The following is a 25,044-nucleotide window of genomic DNA, read 5'->3' on the forward strand; positions in this document are numbered from 1 at the left end:
AACTAAACAGTTTCAAACTAAGAAACTTATCTAAACATAATCCTAACATAATTTTAAATACAAATGCAATTTATAAAACAAAGAGGGTCATAACTGCAGACTTAAATGCATAAATGCAACAACGCCTAAACGTAATATATAAATAACATAGGTCCTAAATGCAATAACAAGATTAAGTCTAACAGAATAAGCCTCATCTCTCTCTCGGCCTGAGATAACACAAATTACAATGGTAGGAACAACAGCTGTATCTGAGATCACCGAGATTCTATTTAAGAAATTGCCTGTTGCTGCCTTGGATGAATACCAATCCCTCCGGAATGCTCAGAAAGAGTTTCAGTACCTGTCCAGTACGCTGTCATCCATTCAAGACCTGCTTGAAGATGCGGAGGAAAAGCAGTTGAATGATAAATTAGTCAAAGGTTGGCTCTTGAAGCGCAAGGATGTCGCCGTTGACACTGATGACTTGTTGGACAAACACACAACTGCAGTTCAACGTTCAAAATTGAAGGATGAAAAAAGAAAGGTAAGCAGGCATCTATCTTGCTATTTCTACAAGAGAATTTTTCTTGATTATAAATTGGCACGCAAAATCAATGGTGTCAATGAGAGATTAGACAAGATATCAAGAGAATGAGATGTTCTTAGCCTGAAAGTGTTGAACAGCCGTACGAGCAGGCTTGAAATTGAAGAGAAAACTCAGACCAGCTCACTGGTTGATGGTTCACATGTTTTTGGAAGAGAATAAGATAAAGAGAATATAGTGAAATTGTTGTTAGCCAGTGGTGTTGACGCTCCTAATATTTCAATCCTCACTGTTGTTGGTATGGGGGGACTTGGGAAGACCACTCTCGCTCAGCTTGTCTACAATGACAATAGAGTCAAGGAACACTTCCAGCTGAAGATGTGGGTGTGTGTCTCAGAGAATTTTAACAAAAGGAAGCTGACCAAAGAGACATTACTCTAACACCAACACCAACACTACAAACCCCAACTTGTTACAAGAGGATCTGTTTTGAAAGCTGAAATGGAAGAAGTTTCTACTTGTTTTTGATGATGTTTGGAATGAGAACGAGGAGAAATAGAGCAGGTACTCTGCTGCTTTAGCTACAGGAGACAGAGGGAGCAAAATTCTGGTGACGACTCGTAATGAAAATGTTAGACAAATCATGGGTGATTTTAAGCCCTACTACTTAAAGCAATTATCAGATGAGGACTGCTGGTCATTGTTCAGGAGTTGTGCATTTGTGAATGGCAGCTCTAGTAGGCATCCCAAGTTGGAGAAAATTGGGAAGAAGATTGTCAACAAACTCAAGGAATTGCCCTTGGTTGCGAAGACACTGGGAGCATGTTATACTCCAAACTTGGTGAAGATGAATGGAACAACATATTGAGAAGTGAAATTTGGGAGCTGCCAACGGACCAGAACAACATAATGCCAGCTCTTAGATTGAGTTACAAACATTTGCCACAGAATCTCAAGTAATGTTTCGCATTTTTTGCTGTGTTTCATAAAGACTATATGTTTGGAAGGAATGATCTGGTGCAAATGTGGATGGCCCTCGGTTTCATTCAGCCTCAAGGAAGGAAAAGGATGGAGGACGTTGGTTACAATTATTTTGACGAGCTAGTAAGCAAGTCCTTCTTTCAAGCTCAAAAAGGCAATTATGTAATACATGATGCCGTGCATGATCTAGCACGATCCATCTCCATTGATGAATGTGTTAGACTGAAGGCTGACTCACAAAACTTTTATAAACAAAACTATATGATTGACATGGACAATGCTCTTCATTTGTCATTCTCATGTCGTCACTCAGTGCATACTTCATTTGAGCCATTCTACAGATGTGAAAGACTGAGAACACTCCTGCTCTTGCAAGGATACGAATCTAAGACTAACATCCCATCTAGTCTATTCATAAGGCTGAAATTCCTGCGAGTTTTGGTCCTTAACCGCCAAGATATTCAATGCGTTCCAGACTCCATTGGCAATTTACTTCATTTAAGGTATCTAGGCCTCTCTAGCATTGAAATCAAAATGTTGCCCCCTTCAATCAGCAAGTTGTACAATTTACAGACATTGAGACTGAAACATTGTAATGAACTGATGTGCCTGCCAAGAGGAATCACTGGCCTGAGCAATTTAAGACATCTGGAAGCAAACATTCTACTCACATCAGAGATAGCAGGAATAGGGAAACTAACCTACTTGCAGAAGCTTGCCAAATTCACTGTTCGCCAGAGGATGGGATTCCACATAACTGAGCTAAAGGACATGACGGAACTTCGGGGACGTCTTTGCATTTCTGATCTTGAGAATGATCAGTGGAGAAGAGGTAAGAGAATCTATATTGAACACCAAAGAATCACTCACTTCACTAAAGCTTAATTGGTCTGAGGAACAAATTGCTTGTTCAGAAGAATGTATCCAAGAAGAGGTGCTCAGATATCTGCAACCACCGAATGAGATTAGAGAGCTCAAAATCAAGGGCTCTTCAGGATTCCTCTTTCTAGATTGGCTAGGCAGTTCATCACTCTCTAGTCTACACGCCATCCACTTATCCAACTGTAAGAACTGCAAAGCCCCCCATCTTTGGGACAACTTCCATTCCTCAGATATCTTGACATTGGTGGAATGGATAGTGTCACACACATTGGGAAAGAGTTCCTGGGTGTCCAAGGATTTCCATCATTGATCGAACTAGTGATTGAAGACATGCCTTGTTTGGAGGAATGGGCGATTGCACAAGATGGAGTGTTTCCTTGCATCACCAAAATCCGGGTGAGAGACTGTCCAGAGCTGAGAGAGCTGCCACAACTTCCTCCAACACTGACAAAGCTAACGGTATCAGAATTAGGAGTGAGTTGACTTCCACAACTCATGACAATAGCCTCATCATCAGCATCAGGGACGGAACCAAGGGGGGCTAGCGGGGGCTTCAACCCCCCCCCAGCTCCAGCGATCTCTTTATCCGGCCGGCGGAACCAATGGCCTCTCCATCCTTTTCAGCCCCTCCAGCCCCTCCACTTCTAGGCTTCAGCCCCTCCAGCTGCCAAGAAGAAGAGGAGAAGTTGGTGCTTTCCTGGTGGCTGTGTTTTTCCATCATCTCTGCCCTCTTGCATGGCTACTTCATATGAATATTTTATGGAAAAGAGCACTAAGGAGATCACAACAACATGGACAACATGATCACATGATCAGCTTGACAACGTTTATATTATATATATATATATGTGTGTGTGTGTGTTGATCTTGATCTCAGGAAAAAGGATGAAGAAGATGAACAGTGATGAAAGAATTCTCAGGAACTTTCAAGAGAAATAGAAAAACCTTTCACTTATGTATATATAACCACACCTAACACACTCATAAGGATAACATAAGTTAATACAAGCTTACTCAACACAACCAACTTAGACTGCCTAGAACTTAACTACAACATGAGATGATGTAATCTTAGCCATCCATTTGTAACTTTAAAACTCCCTTTAAATTATAACTATCTTAACTAATCAAACATTAAAAAAACATAAACAAAAGAACTTCAGCAGAACATCAAAGTTTCTGCTCTTGAACATCAACGACATTTCCTTCTTCTGATCTTCAGCAAAACCTGAAAACCTGAATTCTAATACCTGATCTTCAACAGATTCATCATCTTTCAGGCTTCGATCACTCCAACAATATATATATATATTATGTGTGTTTATATATATACTATGACATCCTTACATGATCACATAAGTGAGATTGTAAGAATGAAATAAGAGAATGAGATATTATTATATATGCCTGAGAGTTGGCTTCATTAATTTCTTGTTTTTTTATATATTTTTTTTGGGGTGCATTTACATTGAAAAGTTGAAAGTTGAACTAAAGGAGATGATCACCTACTTAAAGGGGTTAGCTTTTGTAATGAAAACAAAACCCCTAAAAAAAGAGAAAAAGAAACATGCCTAAGATAATTAACATGAATTCTATATATAGAATACCTTGCTATTTTTTGAGCGAGAGAGCTTTTCATTTGTAATATTCATTTAGATGTTGTACTAATTAATTATTTATTCAAGGAGTAGAACTAGGGCCATACAATCTTGTATTTCTATATATTATTAAATAAGCTATAATGGAAAACACATATCAGTTTGCAATAATCTCTCTGTGTATATATATACCGTCAAACAAATTTCCAGACTAACTTGATCTAATCAATTAACTAAATTTTACTTGTTCAATTATTACGATGAATGAATTTTTTTTCTAAATTTTGCCTTCAACCCCCCCTATCAATAGGTCCCGGTTCCGTCCCTTGATTAGCATCATCATCATCATATGCAGCAGCAGACACTCTCATATATGTACATACATGATTGTCCAAATCTGACATCACTAAGAAATGGATTGTTGAGGCAGGAGCTAAATTCTCTAAGGGAATTGACAATTGCCAACTGTGAAGAGCTCGTATCACTACCAATGGACTTGTTCAAATCACTTGTTTCATTAAAAATCCTCCACATATACACTTGTCCAAAGGTTAGCCGCAGTTTTCAAGAGGCCACAGACCTGCTCCCAGCATCACTAGAAGACCTCAGGATCAGCTCATGTAGTGTAGAGCTTATCAACCTAATGCACAAATGTTTAGGAAGCCTCACAACATTAAGCATTTGAAGATTTCTGACTACTTTGAGCTCAACTACTTTCCGAAGGAGACCAGGCTGCCAGATACGCTCAAGCTTTTGACGTTGTGCAACTGTGCGAATCTCTTGTGCTTGCCTCCACTGCTTCATGTCTCAGGCCTCGAGACGTTGGTTATTACTAACTGTCCATTGGCGAAGTTACCTGTAGATGGACTGCCTGCCGAGCTGCAGGAGCTGCACATTGACAGCTGCCTAGATGATGTAAAAGAATGGGATAAGATGGTTCATGTGTTAGGAAAATCAGAGAAAAACACACAAAGAACACTCAAAGAAGATGAGATAATTTTTGACGCGGTCAACCAAAACTCCCCACCTTTCTATCTTTTATATTGATATTGATAACTGAATTCAAACTAAGTTACTTAGCCACCATGAAACTAAACAGATTCAAACTAACAAACTTATCTAAACATAATCCTAACATAATTTTAAATATAAATGCAATTTATAAAACAAGGAGGGTCATAACTGCAAACTTAAATGCATAAATGCAACAATGCCTAAACGTAATATATAAATAACATAGGGTCCTAAATGCAATAATAAGATTAACTTTAACATCATGTACCCAAGGTAGTGATTGATGGTGAAAGTTATTAGTACACGTATCCCTTGTAGTTAGTGCTTGTTATTTCTCACTTTGATAATACTCTTATAACTAATTAAGGTGTCTTGTTAAGTGTTTTCGTATTTGAAGCTCTGTCTGTACAAGCAATAAATTATCCCATTCTTATAACTCTTTATGGTATCAAAAACTTTTATATCATATGAGTTTGATTTTTTTTTTCTTTTCTTTATTGTATGGAATTTTAATACTCCTATATGAATTTAAACTTCAAAGGTTCTAACAAATTAGTTTTAGTTATCTGAAAATTGAAATTAATCAAAATCTAAAAGCTAAAAAATAATTCAGTTGAATTTAAAAAAATTCATAATTTAATTTTTTATGTTATACGATAAATAATACACTTTATATAAATATAGCATAATAATATTTTATAGCAATATTATATATGCATATATATATATATGTATGTATGTACGTATTTATGTTTTAGCTAGTTGAACTCGCATTCGGCTTGGAAGTCAAATCAAGCACGAATAAATTTATTTAATTTTACAGGCTTTTGTATTTGTTTACCGAAGTGAAATCTAAGTGTTAAAAAGCTAACAATGAAATTATTAGAATTATTTTTATTTTTCCCAAGTTTTGTTTGCATATAATTATGATAATTATCATACAATTTACATATTTAGAATAAATAATTTCTTCTTACCATTAACCAATTAAATAATTTACTTTAATTATCCTCTTTAATTTATTTGGAAGATAGTAAATTTGTTTTAATTATTTAAATTAATAATTTTATTTAATTAAATATCTACTTAGTAAAAGTGTCATTTAACTTAAATTACCATAAGTAACTATTTTATTTAATTAAATCTATGTAAAGGCAAAAATGTCATTTCACTTTAATTATTATAATGTAATATCTATATTAAACAATTCTTGTTAATTATTATTTATTTTGATTATTATAATATTTGAATGACTCAATTTATGTTCAATATAATTTACTTTAATTATTATAATTTGTTATTTAAATTAATGATTATTATTTAATTAAATCTCAATTAGAGGCAAAATTGTTATTTCACTATCAATAATTTATTTAATTAAATATCTACCTGGTAAAAGTGTAATTTCACTTTAATTACCATAATGGAATACTTTTATTAACTTTTTATTTAATTAAATCTACATTGGGGCAAAATTGTCATATCAGTTTAATTATTATAATGTAATATGTCTATTAAATAATTCTTGTTAGTTATTATTTATTTTAATTATTATAATATTTAAATGACTCAAACGATTTTTATTATAATTTACTTTAATTATTATAATTAGTTATTTAAATTAATTATTATTATTTAATTAAATCTTAACTAGGGGTAAAAATGTCAATTCACTATCAATAGTATTTATTCCCCTCTATGCCACTCAATTTTGGAGGTAATGAAATGGCTTCACTATGCATAATGATATTACCCACAGTACCCATTCCCATGTTAATAGGAATATATCCAAACATGATTATATATTATTATTTATAATCAAGCCTATTCCAACAGTATTTTATCCCTCAATCCAAACGCCTCCTAAGACTCATAAAATTCAAAAATATGAAAATTTTCATAAAAGTATGTCTTAACCACTCCCTTAGCTTTTATTCCAGTTAGTCAAATACCATCATTAAAAACTGAACCTATAAATTATCTTTCATTTCAACAACTCATAATTATTATCTTAAATATTTGGAATATTTGGATTCTTTCGTACCTACACCCAGGGGCGGACCCACATGGGTGGCAGCCAGGGCTGAAGCCCGGGCTGGCCGACAGGAAAACCTTAGAAGAACCGTGTCCAATAAATTTTTTTATACAAATATTAATGTTTAATAATATTTTATTTGTATCTAGCTAACAAGTAATGGACATGGGCTTGAGTGGTTTGTGAGAGTTGAATGATGTGAGCCCACCCTGGTTCAAATCCTAGAGGTTACAATATTAAGTTTTTAATAATTTTAGTAATTAAAACAAGTTTTTTTTTCAAAAAAATTGTGAAAATTTTAAAAATTATAAAAAAAACAATGTTCTAAACTTTATAATTTTTTTTAATAATTAAGAAAAAAATAAATTGATAATGTGGCATGACAAATGTAAAAAATTCAGTAATGAAAATTTTTCTTATTTAAAAATTACTAAAATTTTAAGTTTTAATAAAATTCGAGAAACTGTTCATAACATCCATCACAATGACAGTAATTGACTTAACACCCCTTTACCGATGAGTTTTGGTTCTGCCACTGGTCGTGGTTGAACTAAGGAGAGACCATGGTTGAGCTAATGCCGAAAAATTAAAAGGTGACAAATATGAGAATATTAACTTTTATTTAAGCCCGGGCTGAACTAAATTCCTGGGTCCGCCACTGCCTACACCTTCTATGTAAGACTATCTAAAGAGTGTTAGAGAGCACACAACTTCATCTAAGACATCATATATTGGCCTATTTTTGTGCTTGTTTTATAACAAAATAGATAATAAAAACTATATCAAAATGAAAGAGTGAAATTCCATCTCACAATCGAGGTTGAAATTCCCTGTGAGGGAGTCTGAGGGTTTTGTCCCGTTTATTTTCAAAATGACTTATTTTTATTATTTTTTAAAATCTCATATTAATAGAACAAAAAAAAATAAAAATTTATAAAGAGGTTTACCACTACAAGAAAATAGGGGCATGAGGGACTGAAATTTTCATTACTAAAAGATCAAATTCCGTGAGAATAATGAAGTGACTAATACTATTCCTTTTGTAAAAATAATTCCGTTGGTGATGTTAAAGTATTAGTGACGGAATATTCCATCACCTAAAATTGTTTTCCACCTACGGAATTCCTTCAGTGAAAGTGTTTGTCACCAACGGAATTCCGTCACTTAAAAGTGTTTATCATCCACGGAATTCCGTCACTGATTCTTGTTATCAACAACGGAATTCGTCACTAAAAATGTTTTGTTATCATCACCAACAAAATTCGGTCACTGAAAGTGCTTATCACCCACAGAATTTCATCACTAAAAGTGTTTATCATCTACGGAATTCTGTCACGTAATAGTCTTCATCACCAACGGAATTCCGTCAGTGAAAATATTTATCACCCACGGAATTCAGTCATTGAAGGTATTAATTACCAACGGAATTCCATCACTAATTATTTTCATCATCCATGAAATTCTGTCTCTGATACTATTTTTATTAATTCATTTTTCCTGCTTTATTTTCTTGTATCACATATTTATTACCAATGCCATTTCACATAAACTGTCTATAATGTCTAAAATTATTTATTTATTAAAAAAAACAAGTCCAACATTGTTTAAGACAAAAACCTTCAACGTTTTATCAAATTTAAAAACATATAAGAAAACAAATTCGTACTTAACAACAAAATATCGTAAGAGAAATACGTAAAATTAACAATAAAACACCCAAGTTCTATGAATAACTCTCTCAAACATTCAATTTTCACCATCGGTGGTTTCTTCTTCACAGTCTTCGCCATTCGTTCCAATTTGAGAAAATCCAGCATTCCTAGTAAGTGTTGATGGATTTAACATCTTAGTATTGCGACACAAAAATGTCTTAATTTGTATTCTGAGAGTCCTCCAAGCTTTGTACTTTATTCCTCACAACCGCTACTTCTTCCCGTAGATTATCAACTTCTGTAAAAGAACGTAGAGCTTCAACTAGTGGACTACAAGCCGATGAATAGGAGCCTTCCACAATAATAATGGGAGGATAAATTATTTTTTTTTTCCATGTGGCATGGTCTCGAATCCATACACATGTGTACATGTAGTCTCCATTCCTCCAATTGCATCACACCAAGCTTGTGGGTCAAATTAAGGATGTGAAGATTCATTGACGTCATATTTTTGGCTCATCGAAGAAGTATAAGATTTCTATAAAAACATAAAATTCTTATAAGTGGTAGATTTAAGATAATAAAAGAATTATTAATGCATTAGAAACAAAAAAATTGTATATTAATAATTAGAATATAATTATGAAACCAATTAACTTACACTCACGGATTTAGACTTGTTATCAACATAATCGCCACGATCCTTCTCACGCTTGTGGGTGCGATTAAACACTTCTCCATATGTTAGCTTTCGATGTAATTGTGTTACCCACACATAGATATAGAATAAATTGCTCATGGACATATAATTAAAAATGTAAAACTTGTGAAAAAGCTAGTGAAAACTACAATTAAAAAGTGATAGAAATCATATATACCATCCTCTTTGTATGAAGCAAAAAAGGAATCGATCCACTAGTATGTTTGGTAATACTTCCATTTTTTCTGTGTGCCTATTTTGCGTGACCTTTTGAGATCGATTTTTTCATGTTTCAGTATTCCAAACATTGTCAATTAAATAATCTCAAATATCAACTCTTATCTAGCCTTCATTATAGCCTTTAAAATGTGTAATGTCACTCACACCAAAATGCTTCTTTTCTAGACCCCTTTCTTCTTCCATCATTCCTTTAAATCTCCCTTTGCATGTAGTGCCCCATATTTTTCGTACAACATTTGTTTTTTCTAAGGGCCATACAAGTTGTTCCTAATAAAATATATAAATCAAATGTTACCAACACAACTCACAATGCATAAGAATAGGGCAATACATTCAAACTATATAAGTAGTAAACTATTTGCAAGAGATAGAAGCTAGTTATACTTCAGAAAATAAAAATAAGTGTTGTATAAACAATTAATCTACCACTTACAATATATTTCTTCTTTTTAACAAAATGTTGATCCAAACTAAATGCATATGATATGAACAAATTGTTGATGTAAACCTCAAACAAAAATCATATATATATATATATATATATTTATATGGATAACATGCTTTTTTTCTAAGAAACTCAAATTTGAATATAATAGTAATCTAAAGTTCTTCACCCTTAAAGCTAATAGACAATAAGCACTTGTCAAAGATTCAAAAAATGCTCTTTGAATAAAAAAAATTAACACAAGTTTGCTGTACCATCTCAAAATAACCAAGATGAATAAAATGATGAAAAGAAATTGTTATCATTTTATAGTTGTCAAGAGATAAGATGGTGAGGTTCATGTTTATCAACAAGGCAATTGTTGACAATAAGAGTCATTAATCCATAAATAACTCATCACAAACTCCATTTTCTTGGAACACATATGTATTGTGTACTTCATAAGTTTAAAGGTATATAGGAAACTAAAGCCAACACCCACCTGAAATTTTGCCCACATGTCCTCTTTGATACCATTAGGTGTTTTTTCCATGTTGGCCATGCAACATTGAAGTTGAGTTTTATACATTTTGTGATTGTCCTAACAACTATAGGTTTAATGAATTTCCTATCATAAAAAGACAAAGAAACACTAGTTTATATTACTAAAAAAATTTGATTTAGTATAAAATAAGATGATTTGCAATTGAACACACTCATCATGTAGTCTAATAAGGACTCAATCATTAGGATTTGTTGGTGTAGCCATTACTTTATTTGACCTTTTGAACATTTCCTTGTTTGTGCATTCTGGATGATTGCTTCCTCAATTGCTTCATTCCCTTATGTGGATTTTGGGTTTCTCGAGCCTCTATTAATGGAGCTTGTGAGTCATCCGAAGGGTTCATCAAAGGTGGTCTTTGCGGAGGTGATGTAGTAGGTCTAAACCATGCTCCCCACGTGACTGCACCTAAAGGTTCTTCAACTACTCGAGCTTCTCAACCCCTTTCTTACCTTTTGATTTATTCGAAGTTTTCCCTTTAGGCATGATATCTTAAAAACGATAATAAACAAGGAATAAAAACACATTTATAAGTGCATAAATATTATAAAGAAATCACTAGTTTGAATTTAAACTAGGCAACGATATTTCATTATAAACACTATGGGCTCCTTTCTTTTGACCTAGCCTTTAATTAGACTATGACCGGTTAAAAAGCATGGATCAAAAATCAAATTTAAATTATTTTATATTTCAGATGATTATGGGTTCATGACTTCTACTAGGGGCAAGCCCCTAATATTAATTACCCCAGACAATATCATGGGAACCTTCGATTAAAAAATAAGTGTGAATGAAAAACAACTGAGTAAACATAAAATTTATTTTTTTATTAATTTCAAAGATGCATATGAACACGTGATCATAGGCGAGAATACAAAAGTAATAAAAGAGTTGTTTTTTATCATGCTCTTCGAATTTTTTTTTTTTGTGCTTGGTTGACACTCTTAGCTCCTTTACTAAAAGTATATCGGAAGACCCTTTTTAGCTTTGTGAATGTGGCCCTCCTCGATTTCTTCTTTTTTGTGTGTGTTTGTATCTTGACACATCGCTTAGTTCTTAAGCTGTGGCCACTCTACATTTATGAGTTGCCTACTTGGTCATTTTTGCTTCTTTTATCGCTGAAGATTTTGGCCCTTTGTGCTTGTAAAATCTCTAGCTCCTGGACTTGTGAAAGTCCTCAAGTCTTTGACTTTTTGGTGTCTTAAAACTTCAGAGTTGCATTTGTTGTTTATATGATATTTAGGTCTTGACCCTTCAATGCTTTTGAGCTTTGACCATCAGTTTTTTAAGTCGTCACCTTCAACATGGTTAGGTCACTAACTTGATAATTTTGACTTACTTTTAAAATGGATCTCAAGTTGTAATTATGAACTTGATTTCTGTTAGTTAAATCATCAACTGAGTTCTCCAACTCATTTTTTTGAAAGAGACCTCATAATGGGCTTCAGGAAAATCTTTGCCAACTCAAATTTTTCAATTTTCATTCATTTGTTTTTCATCATTTTTTTGTGAAATTTTCATTTTTTACTCTTCCTTCATTTTCAAGAAATGATTTTTTTTTACTTTTCATTTCACCTCTTTTCACTCCAATGAGTGTTAAAACACCTCCAAGTGAGTTTGAAGAGAGATTTTCTTAAAAAATTAATTTTCACCCCAGTGAGTGTCAAAAGACCTCAACGTGACTTCAGAGAAGATTTTAGTGTGGTCCTTTAAAAAAAATTCTTTCAATTAATTTTTACCCCAATGAGTGTCAAAAGACCTCAACGTGAGTTCAGAGAGGATTTTAGTGTGGTCCTTTAAAAAAAAAAAAAAAATCTTTTTACCCCCAAGAGTGTTAAGACTTCAAGAGGAGTTTGAGAGATTTTACAAGAATTTCAGAAGAAAGTCAAGACTTCAAGGTGGAATGAGAGAAATTATGGAAAATTTCTCGTTACCCCAAGAAAGTCAAGACTTCAACGTGGAATGAGAGAAATTATGTAGAATGAGAGAAATTATGAAAAATTTCTCGTTATCCCAAAAAAGTCAAGACTTCAAGGTGGAATGAGAGAAATTATGAAAAAATTCGTTACCCCAAGAAAGTCAAGATTTCGAGGTAGAATGAGAGAAATTTATGAAAATTTCTCGTTACCGCAAGAAAGTCAAGACTTCAATGTGGAATGAGAGAAATTATGAAAAAATTTCTTGTTACCCCAAGATAGTCGAGACTTCAAGGTGGAATGAGAGAAATTATGGAAAAATTTCTTGTTACCCCAAGAAAGTCGAGACTTCAAGGTGGAATGAGAGAAATTTTATTGGATTTTTTAGGAGGAGATCTTGTAAAAAAAGAAAATTACCAAAATACCCTCAATAAATTAATCCATTTTTCCTCTTTTTTCCCTCTTCTCTTTTTTCCCTCATCCTTTCATTTTTTTTATTCATCCTTTCATTTTATTATTTTTTTCCCTCTTCTCTTTTTTACTCACCCTTTCATTTTTTTCTCTTTTTTTGTTTCATTTTTCTCTTATCTCTTTTTTACTCTTCCTTCATTTTTTCTCTTCTCCTTTTCCTTACTCATCCTCTTTTTTCATCCCTTTTTTTTTTCTTCTTCATTTGTCATCATTTTTTTTACCGAAAATGCCCCTCATCAATAAACTCATCACTCTTTTTTTTATCATTTTTTTTACTCTCAAACTAAAATTCTAAGAGTGGGTCATGTAGATATTACAAAAATAAGCTCACAAATAAACTCATCATTTTTTTTAACATGCTCACGAAATAACACTATCAACATGATTTCAAAAGAAACTATAAGGTAATGTGATATTTTGATAGTATGTTCTCTTGATCCATAACATCTTCTCATCTCCTAAAACTGCATCTTTTTGCTATCAGAGCTCACTAATGAAAGTGTCATTATATAGGAGGACCTTAAAAGCAACATGGAATCCAATGAACCCATCTATATCTCTATCTATCTATCTATCTATCTATCTATCATCTATCATCATCATCATTTGTTTTTAGCAGTATTAAGAAGAGGAACAATCCATATTGAAGTAGCAACTCATGCTATCTATGCAACTAGTAAGACTATATCAACCACAGCTTCTGCTTTTATCGCATTCTAGCTTTTCCATAAACATTTACGAGAGCACCAAAGGTTTGATTGGTTTTGAAGACTTCTGATAGCTACATATAAGACATATTCTTCATCTCTTGAAATTCCATGTACCTTGACAATTAAATCCAATTGTATTGCCAAGATACTAGAAGTAAAATTAAATCCAGTTCCTTGGGTATCTATCCATTCATAAACCTTAAAGGCAAAGGTAAACCCACTGAACTTGTGAAGCTCCTTGGCAACCCGACAGAGCTCCTACTTGCCAAGCATATTCTCCTCAACCCTCTCAACTTTGGAGCGCACCCATAGTCCTAGTCTCAAGGTCCTCCATCATGGCAATCCAACAGTAAAATGAGCTCCATTTCAGCTCCTTTTTATTCACGTAGCCAATGGTGCCATACTTGTAGACCTTGGACTTGGAGATCGTGCATCAAACAAAGACGGAATCTCATCGGCAGCGCAACGATGCAGAGATGCACAACTTTTGATGGAAAATGGAAGGATGAGGCAAGGAAACTGCCATGCCAGCGGCCGCGACAACAATGGAATGCATCGTCGGAGATGGATCTGAAACTCTCGTGAGGGTTTATAGGGTTCAGTGGGTGAGAGAGACACACACACGAGACCACATATATAGAAAAATATTCTAGTTTGCATCTAAAAAAAACACTAAAAGAACATGGCAACATGCTATGATTGCTATCCTTAACATTGGAGCTAATTACGTGCATGGAATTTGAAGAAGAATGCACATGAAAACTAAAAAGAACATAAAGAAGGAGGTGGGACCCACTGAATATAAATGCATATATGATCTTGGCCATGCTAATCATGCAAAATAAGGCCCTTCATTATTTTTTTGTTTTGTTTTGTTTTTTTGGAAGCATTTGAAAAGAACCAATGTTGTACCTTTCTTGTGTTGTTGGAATTAATCCGGTTGTTTCCTATAGGCCTTCTCTTGTCGTTAGTCAAGCAAAATAATGTGTCCGTGGTCTTCTCTATTTTCTCACTTCTTCTTCTTTTTCTTCTTTTTTTAAACTCTGTCTTTTTCTTACTCTTCTCTCTATTTTCCTTCAGTCTTTTTCTCCCTTTTTTCTTTCTTCTCTTCTTCTCTCTATTTTCCTCTGTCTCTCTTCTTGTTCTTTTCTTCTCCTTCCTTCTCCCTTTTCTTCAAAAACCCTCTGTATTTTTTTTCCTCCTCTTGTTTTCTTCTTTTTTTTTGTTCCACCAAATCTTCTGACTCCACGTATGTTGGCAGATGTCTTCTTTTCAAAATTCAAATTTTTTTTAGATTCTTATCCTTTCTTTTTAAATTTAAAATTTTTTTTGAACTTCAAACCCCCTCTTTTTCCCTCTCTTTTTTTTTAATTTTTTTGTTTTAAATATATTATTATTATTATTATTCTTATTATTATTATTATTATAATATTATTATTTGCACTTTAATAATAAATTCCTAATTAGGAATTATAAAAAATCCATATAAACAAACACGTAAAAGTTTTTCCTTAAAGGCATAATATCTTCATTAGAGCAATAAGATAAAACTTTTAGTAACACAAAATCAATAGTCTACTACGATTGCATAAATATTAAAAAAAACTAATGCTAACAATAAGATAACAGTTAATTAACATAATTAGTAGCTACTTTAAATCTCTAAATATGTTACTAATCATCCTCATTATCATCATCATCGTGATCTTCCTCCCACTCTCTTCTTCTTCATTTGCTCCATGTCTTTGATCATCTGCTAAGACTTCATCCACTTCTTCAATATCACCATGAACAAGCATTCCTTCATTGTTAACACTAAAAGAAAAATCCTATATCAACACAGGAAAATTGGCACGGAAAAAAATCATGTCAAATTTGTCACAACATTTGACACTGGAACTAACAAACTGTGTCAAATATATAATTTTTTTAAAAAAATATTTTTTTAATTCCGTGCCAAATATCGTGCCAAATATACAAATTAAATAATTTTATATGATAATGCCAAATGCAGTGCCAAACATGTTTTCTTTAAAAAATAATTTATTAATACTGAGCCAAATATTGTTCCAAAACCCAAATATAATAATATATTAATACAGTGCCAAATGCCATGCCAAAATACTAATATAATAATATATTAATACCATGCCAAATACAGTGCCGAAAATATAAATGTAATAATATTAATACTGTGGCAAAAATACAAATATAATAATATATTAATACCGTACCAAATACTATGCCAAAAATATAAATATAATAATAGATTACAAAACATGCCGAATACCGTGCCAAAAATATAAATATAATAATATATTAAGACCATGCCAAATGCATGCCAAAAAGATAAATATTTTAATGTATTAATACGGTACCAAAAATTCAAATATAATAATATATTAATACCATATCAAATACATTGCCATATAATAATATATTAATACCATGCTAAATATAGTGCCAAAAATACAAATATAATAATTCATTAATACCGTGCCAAATACAGTTCCAAAAATACAAATAAAATAATTTATTTATTTATACTATACCAAAAACCGTGCCAAAACATAATAATTTATTAGTTTGTGAAACTCCTGATTTAAGATAATATATATATATATATATATAATTATAATTCCAATCCTCTTTCCTCTCCCTCTCTCAAGACTTAAGCAGCCGATCGTGACGCCGAGAACTACCAGGCCGCCTCCCTCATTTCGCTTCTCCTCCGCCTAGATCTAATCGTGACCGCTATCGCTCCTCCTCCGCCTGGTGTCTCGGATGTCTCACAATCATCACCATTGTCACCATTCCAAGGATTTCAGGTATAGTCTTCTTTAAACCCTTATCTTCGATGATGGTGGGGATGCTGACAACGGCTACGTCGTCAAAGATCTATCTAAGTATCACAATTTCTCTACCTAGTTTTCTTATTATATTTTCTTATTTTTTGTGGTATTTTGGTTCTAGATCTGCTCACGAATGACTTTAATTTTGAACACAAGTTGACAATCTTGATCTAGAGCGCTTCTAGAGTGGTATTGTTATCTATAAACCTTTTGATTGATTTATTTCTAAATTTTTTGTTGGTTTGGTGATTAATTAAATTTTTCAAGGGTTAGGGTTCATTGATTATGGGTATCAAATGATGTTTTTAGAGGAGAAGATGATGGCGGTGGAGCAGCTCTCTCTGTTATAAAGTTTTTTCTATGCGATCTCTAGATCTTTTCTTCATTTCATTTCATTTTGTTTATTTTTGGATCATCGCCTTGATTTTCTGGTTCATGTTCTCTAGGTTGATCTTATAGCATGGGTGTTTGATCTTGGTAATATTTTCTGGAATTTCAACCATAAGTTTTCTTCAAAATTTTTTTTTAATCTTGTATGCAGAAATTCGAATTACTTTTGTTGATATTTTGTATTTCTTTGCTTTGTTGGGTGGGTTTTTTTTTAATTTTATTTTGGAGTTTCAATTTTCTTACTTCTAGGAGTTTATTGTGCTTAAGACTTGCTGCTTTCCCTTGGATTCTAGTTGTTAATTTAATGTTTCAATTTTCTTAATTTTTATTATAAAATGACAATGCTAGGGCCACTTTATTACCAAAAAGCATATGCTCTTTAGAAACTTAGATAACTTTTGGAAGGAATGGAATCAAACATCCCCATGGTCATTCATAGCCAATTCCATCCTCCATTATTATTCGGCATCTTGAATAACACTTTCAACTTGTGACATGGTTGTTATGAAACCTTCTGTCATTGAAAGGGTTGATTGTTTGGAAAATATTTTACACTTACCTCGTAGTGAATATAGGATGGTTTTCCTTAGCATACAGTGTTGTTGTTTTGCATAATTTATTATTTTGTGAATGACAAAATTATGCATTAAAACTTTTATTACCTTGGGCATGTTGGCAAGTGCTTAATCATTTGTCAGGGGCATACTTCTTATTAGTTTTGTATTTTTCTTGGATAAATCATGGGCATACTTCCTTTTTAAAGTATTTTTGGCTGCTTATTCTTCACACTTTCTGCCTCAAGCATTTAGTGCATAATATATATTTTCTTTTCTACTTTTACTTTTATTTTTAGAAGTACCTCTATTTTTTAATCAGTTTAGAATCTCAGTTGCTTGGGTGCTTGATTTTTATTACGGTTAAATGTTTATTCCTTTAAAATATGATTTCATAGAATTTTTGTTTGTGAAGTTGACTATATGCTTTCCTGATTTGGCTATTTTATATTAGATAATTTTTATATAATTATTGGATCAAGATGCTTAGTTTGCTTTTAGTTATGCAAAAACAGCTCTAATAATTTATTCTCATACTTTCTGGTCTTCTGTTTCCATAGATTTAGAGGTTGTTTAATGTTTTATATTCACATCATAGTTATATATCTATTGTGAATATTGATGTCAATTCAATTTGTTGGGACACCATGATCGCCAATTACGCTTGCTTTATTTTATGTTGAGACAACTCTAAAGGATCTGACAAATGTGACGCATGGAGTGAGATTACCATTTCTCAAATGGTAAGAAATTCCTCAAAGATGGTCTCTTAAACAACATAGGTTTCTAAATGACACGTCCGAATATGCGTGTAAACCGCAAGTGCACGGGTGTTGAAGTAATAAAATACCCGGTGAGTCGGGTAGTCGAATCCACAGGGAACAGGGCTACTAGTACTAACTTTTTCTCTGCTTTCTAGCCTAATGATAAATGGAAAGGTGTGGTGATCTAATGTGCGAAGAAATGAATACCGGAGACGAATATGCAAGGTGAAATGGAGGGAGATCTCAATCAGTAAAAGTGGGGTATTCGGGCAATGCTTCCCCTAGGATTAAGGTATTAGGTACCAGATAAGCAAAGTGTTTCTATGATGAGTAAGTTAAGTCATGGTAATCCAAAAATAATCGGATCCGGCCTCCCGATCACCGATACTAGTCCCCTACGAGGTCCCGGTGGAGAAATCGCTCAATCTCAACACCTCACACCACATATGACTGCAAAGCACTCTAGGGATTCCAAGAGGTGTATCCGATTCCTAAAGATTGATCCAACCCTAATTCCCCGGCGAAGGATCCTAACCCCCTACAAGGTCCCGCCGGAGAAATCTCTCAATCTCACACCTCACACCAAATATGGTTGCATAGAGCTTAGGGAACGGAGATAGAATACACCAATCGGAGGGAGAAAAGGGGATGCTCTCTATCTCATGACTCACCCTCTCAACCCTCTTCAATCTTGAGGTTCTAACCCTAATGGAGATCTCTCTCTCACCAAGGTAACAAATCATGCAAACCAAATAACCAAAAGATCAATAAGGCAAGCAAGCATTAGACAATCAAGATTAAAACTAAATCAAACTCGGATTAAATAGAAACACTAAGCAAATCCACAAAAAGATGAGAATCCTAGGGTTCACAAGCCCAAAATACCCTCTAGGGTTTTTAGCTCTCCGTGGAGCAACATACAAAAACACACCATCAATGAATGAAAGTACATTAAAACCATAGAAATAAACCCCTTATATATGAACCGATGGCCTTGATGGAGAGCTTCGATGTCTTGAAGGACCCACTCCAGCCTAGGTTCACCGGTGGCTTCCTTGATGCTATGATGGAGGAGGAATTGATCAAAGTTGGTGACGAAGCGCCTCCAAAGCCGCAAAGACCTCCTCTCCAAACCCTAGCCGTCTCACCTCTCAAGAGCCGCACAAAAGATGAGAAAGAATAGGGCAAAACGGCTATTTATAGGCCTTAGACCGCGTCTATCACGTGCCCCCATGCGCCCGTGTGAATTTTCCACGCGGCCGCGTGGGCCGCAAGAATTTTCACGCGGGTGCGTGTGCGTGAACAGTATTTTTGCTACACTATTGCTACAGTGAAATTGCTACAACCTTTTCACAAAACGCGGTCCAAACACTCTTCTCTTGAGGCCACATGTCCGGGCACACGTCCATGTGGTAGGCTATAAAACTTTTCTTCATCGACGTATCTTTGAGAGGTCTTGCAATCTTCACAAAGAGAAGGAACATGAAGATGTGGCTGCCTTTGTGCCCTTCCAACTAGTGAATTGACTTGAATCTTCTTCGAAGTTGGCACACATCTCCACGTTTATGAACTCCTCTCATGTCTTTGTCCTTGAATTGAACAAGAACTCCCAACATTGTGTCTTTATAGCCCATCTTTGCTTCCTTTTTACTCTTCAAGGCATTCACAACCTATACGCATAAAAGAACACCAAAATACACAATATGAGACATAAACCATGGTAAAAATGATGCTCAATGCATGTAAAACATATATAAAAATATGTCTACTCAAGCACTTATCAATAAACATCAGTATTTTATCAATATTCTAGTCAACACTAATGGTTTGTTAACCTCCAATTCAGATGCACTGATTGTAATTCCGGATTTGCACACTCAATCCTTATTAAAATTTTGTTTTCTTTTTAATGCTTTCACTTCTGTGTGCTATTTTCCTATATTTCTGAATTTCTATGCACTTAATTCAAAGCTAAATTTTTGTACTATAGATTTTTGTCCATCATGTATCTATTATTCCATTGTTTTTGAATGGATGTAGGTATTAATCTTATTGGGGTTTGTGGTATTTGGTAAGTGATCTCCTACACTGTTTAAAAAATTTATTATGCATATTGCATGATCTTGCAGATAAAGTGATATTGGTGTTGGTGGAAAACAACGAATAATTTTCAGAGAAACCAAATAGTTTCAGTGAACTGTGATAGTTCTGGCCATATTTGCTTTGACATCTTAGTTTCAGCTTTGTTTTTCATCATATAGTAGTGATTGTAAATTGACTTATAGCAACATTATTAATTACTAAACTAGAACATTCTTCAAGGGAAGCATTTTCCATAACTCTTTGTTGTATGTAGTTTGTTGTGTTATATGAAGCACGATCCAATACTGGCATTTAAAGGATGGCCATCATTTCTAATTTTTTATGAATTAATCTAGTTAATACCTTAGATTGTGAATATATAATTGCTTTTCAAATGTCACCTTTTGTAATTATCATATTTTCTCGGTTTTAAAGTTAACATTTCGTATTCTTTTTTCACTTTTGCAGTGATCATTTTGAACTCCCCGACAGTCCCTTCACATCTCCACATTAGAACAAGAAGAAATATTACTTCTTTTCAGCTATACATCAATACAAACATCGTCATTTTGGCTCTTCATACTCAAATTATTCAATGAAACTTACAAACCTCAATCAAGGTATTGCCGGTTTTATACAGAAAAAATTATAAGTTTCTATATGTAGAGATACAACAGTTTTTACTACAATAATTATAACTGATAGTGAATGAAGATTGAATCAAGTTTATTTAGACTTTGTGACAAATGAACATGGTTGATGCCAATGCAAAATTAAAACCATAGCAAATGAATCTGTACATTTAGAAAAAGAAAATGGGCAGTAATGAATTGTTCAATGTTGATGATTCTGATTTATTTATTCATGTTTGTCTTCTTTACTTTTTCTTCTTCTATGTTTATTGGTTTAGTTCATAATTTTTTAAGTGACATATTACTTCACGCATCTCTATTTTCCTTATCAGCAACCTGCTGGCTGGCTCCTTTAAGGTCAAACTGTTTTGTACTTCCTAAGTCTCTTCTAGCCTTTGTAGATAAATAGGGATTTAGGTCAAAATTGTTCACTAAAGGCTTGGCATGTTAAACCTGCCATTAAATTTTACTGTAGGTTTTAAACAAATAGATGGAAGTTCTAGGGAGTGCCAGTAGCACCAAGAAATATCTATTTTCCCTCCGTCACACAAAAAGATTCTATAGCCTTGAAGACTTAACAATTGGCAAAATTGAACCATCCTCACAAGCTCCAAGTGCTCCAGTAATTGCCAAATATTTTCCATCATCTATATCTTTAATTTGTGTTTCACAAATCATAACGATGTGCCCTTTGGGACATTTCAGGAACGCATGAAACCACAGTCACGACTAGAGCTTTAGATTTATATCCAGAAGACAGCCTCACAAGGTCCATGGAAAACACATCCTGCTAGTGCCCGTTATAATTCACCTTGATCATTTTAATTGATTTTAACATGTTTCATATTTCAAGAAAACTATCCAGTTGGCATTGGTCTTAGAAAAATTTAAGCCTTAGATAAATTCTCACACAAGCAAGAAAATTTCCCAGATATTTATGTCTGCTGCTGACAAATTGTTTGTAGAGCTGCAAGACGTCGAGTATGAGATATAGGCAGATTTGTGAGTTCCCTTGAGATAAGATATGAATGTTAACTTGGAGCTATCTTTAAAAGCTGATTTGTTAATTAATTTCATGATATTTGTTGCGCGAGCAATAGAGTGAAGCATTGAAGTAATCCCTAGAATCTGGGGCTTAATTGTGACTAGGGGCCTTTTGCATGGACCAAAGAGTTAGGTCTACATATAGGAATAGGGTTTATCACTTGGAATCCCTAAACCATCTTACAATTTTGCACAGTGTGAGGTGTTGAGACTGATCAATTTCTTCGCCAGGGGCATAGTGTAGAGTTAGTCACGGTTGACCTTAGGTTTGGGACCGTATATCTTAGGATGTCCATGACTTATTGAGCATTAGTTAGGAAACATAATAGTTGGTTTTGCACTTGAAGCGATAATCCTAGGCGGAACAATATCCGAGTACCCCACTTCATATCGATTGCCTTTTCCTCTCACTTATTTATGACTCTCTTTCTTATTTCTTTTATTTTGTCTATATTACATCTTATCAACACAATCATTGTTTCATCTTCTCTAGGTTAAGTAGAAATCTTGGTGTTTGTTCTATTTCTGTTCAAGATTTAGGTTTTTTGCCTATGTGTGTCAAGTTTTTAACCTCTTAGTGTTTGTTCTATTTCTGTTCAAGATTTAGGTTTTTTGCCTATGTACATCTAAAACTAATAATTGTTTTTGTATACCAGACAGGGTTTCTTGTCCTTTATTGTGAAAAGGTGGGTGCAATTGACTTCTATGCAGAGAAGATCAGAGAACTTGATAAAAGAGTGAGCATTATATCTTGCTTCAATGATCTTAATCTCAGATTATATTAAATCTAGATTGCTGGTCCACATGATAGCATTATGGTAAATAAATCTATTCAAGTGTTTGGTGGCATCTTTGGTATCCTCCATAGTCCATACATGATACCCCACTATGGTCTCATCACACGGTGAATCTGTGATCCACTCTAAATCTTCTCTTATTGCATTACTGAACCTTTCCTTTATTCATTCTGGTATCTTTTGTTCTAATGGTATCTTTATTTTTCCTTGCAAATCTTAGAACATTAAGCAGAGGTAAACCACCAATGGCTTTAGTGAGTTAGTACTACTACATGTACTTTCTTGTTCTATATTTAATGCTATGCATATACCAATTTTGCTCTATTTGATCACCTAAATATATGATTTTTTTTTACAGCTTAAATAGTTTTTGTGTGTTTTTGAGAAAGAGAGATTCATTTACTAGGAAATTTTTGAGTGTATTTATTGTTTGTAATCTTAATGTTTCTGGATTATAGGTATTGCATGCTGGAAGAACTAACAAGAATGCTTTAAAGGTACTTCTAGTTGCTTAGTACTGTGGGGTCGATATCGAACTTGTGAAGAATTTTCAAATGGGTGATTCAAATAAAACCCTGGGGGTTCTTGAGATGAATCCTATTTTTGAAAGCAATGGCATCACAAGATATGGTATCATCATACACTGATAGTTCTTCTATTAATTAATGTTGCTATTTATTAATCTTAGATACATTTATTTTTTGATTTTCAGTTACAAGATTAAATGCTAATAATCCAATTTATGGGACTTCATTAATTGAATATGTAAGGTTTCTATTTAGAATGTAATTTCAGTTATTTTCATGTATGATACTAGTTATGTTTCTTGGCTTTGGCGCTTTCAAGCTCACATTGAGAAGTTGGATTGACTTTGCAACAATAGAGATCGATCTGATTATTTGTTGTTGGGTTTATCCAAGAGTTGGTTATAATCTCTACAATCCTCATGTTTCTTTAAATCTTTTCTAATTTGGTTGCAATTGCTTAAAGTTTTCATTTCTTTGTATTCATGATGACACTCTGTTTAGGCTGAGGAAGTTGCTATTGTACTTTTGAAAAGAGTGCTTGGCGCTTTCAACACATCTTAGCTGAGTAATGACACTGTTTAGGCGAAAGCACCGACATTGGTGTAATTTACTGTAGCAAAACACTATAGCACAAGTCTGGAGAAAAACACGATTTGTGTGCTTTTTACAAGGGCATGTTCTTTGGAAATCTGGAGCGTATTTATGCTGGATTTCTGATTCAATTGCCCATACTTTACCGAGATAATCAGAGGGAGAAGTACGGCCTAAACACGACCGTGCTCACCCTGAAAACCACTTTTTAAGCTCAGATCTTGGTCATTTGAGGGGAGGCTCTCTTCTTTTTCTTAGGGGTGGCTACCATGGTTTTCCCTTTCGCATTTATGGGGCCGGAGTGAAGCTATGGTGCAAGAGCATGAGTGGAGCAGAGCTTAGCAGGCGGGACTTCATCGGAGCACCGTTGGAGTGGTTGAGAAGCAAAGAGATCTTTTATGGCTTCTATTTCTTTTGTTGATTTACTTGGTTTTAATGTCTACAGAGTTCTATTGGTTTCTTGTGTTTAATCTTGTGTTGTATAACTTGATGTGTTTGATTTGTATAATTGCTTAAGTAAAACTTGATGTGTGGATTGCCATAGTTGTGGTTGCCTTGTGATTGCAAAACTTGATGTGAATGAAACCCAAAGTTATCTTAGCAAAACTTGGTGTATTTGAGAACCATAGATGCAACGTTGCTCTTGAGCACAACAAGAATCTTAGGATGTACCTGGTAGGCATTAGAAGCGAGTCCATATATATTTCTCCATCGATTAGTCTGGGATACTGTTCTATCTCTACGTTTCTCACCAAATTCGTTTCCAGCCCTTACCTATCATTCTCCCTCTTTTAGGTCACTTAGTTATCATCTTTACCCTGAATTTGTGATCCGGTTAGACATTAGAAGATCAACTAGTACTAGGAGTCCAGTCCCTGTGGTTCGATAACCCTACCTGTCACTGGGTACCACTGTATTACTTGTAACAATCTGTGCACTTGCGGAGAGTACATCAAGTTTTTGGCGCCGTTGCTAAGGACTGGCAACTCTTAGGAATATTAGGACTTTAGTGATCTAGCCATTTATTTGTTTTGTATATATTTCTTTTGCTTTTATTTTTGTTTTATTTCCTAATTCTTTGATTCTTGCCTTATTTA

The 25,044-nt window shown here is 33.8% G+C and overlaps 1 protein-coding gene across 1 annotated transcript; it reads left to right on the forward strand.

The window, feature by feature from the left end:
* The first annotated feature begins 229 nt into the window (after positions 1-229).
* LOC120263197 (putative disease resistance protein RGA1) lies at positions 230-23,344 on the forward strand. Its single transcript, XM_039271081.1, has 9 exons — positions 230-526; positions 1,268-1,482; positions 1,534-2,339; positions 2,577-2,848; positions 2,895-3,214; positions 4,647-4,923; positions 22,689-22,769; positions 22,824-22,850; positions 23,288-23,344. The coding sequence occupies exons 1-9, from the start codon at positions 230-232 to the stop codon at positions 23,342-23,344; spliced, it is 2,352 nt and encodes a 783-aa protein (XP_039127015.1).
* Positions 23,345-25,044: the final 1,700 nt, after the last annotated feature.

Source organism: Dioscorea cayenensis, chromosome 6 (assembly GCF_009730915.1).
Source record: "Dioscorea cayenensis subsp. rotundata cultivar TDr96_F1 chromosome 6, TDr96_F1_v2_PseudoChromosome.rev07_lg8_w22 25.fasta, whole genome shotgun sequence".
In the NCBI taxonomy this organism is placed as follows: domain Eukaryota; kingdom Viridiplantae; phylum Streptophyta; class Magnoliopsida; order Dioscoreales; family Dioscoreaceae; genus Dioscorea; species Dioscorea cayenensis.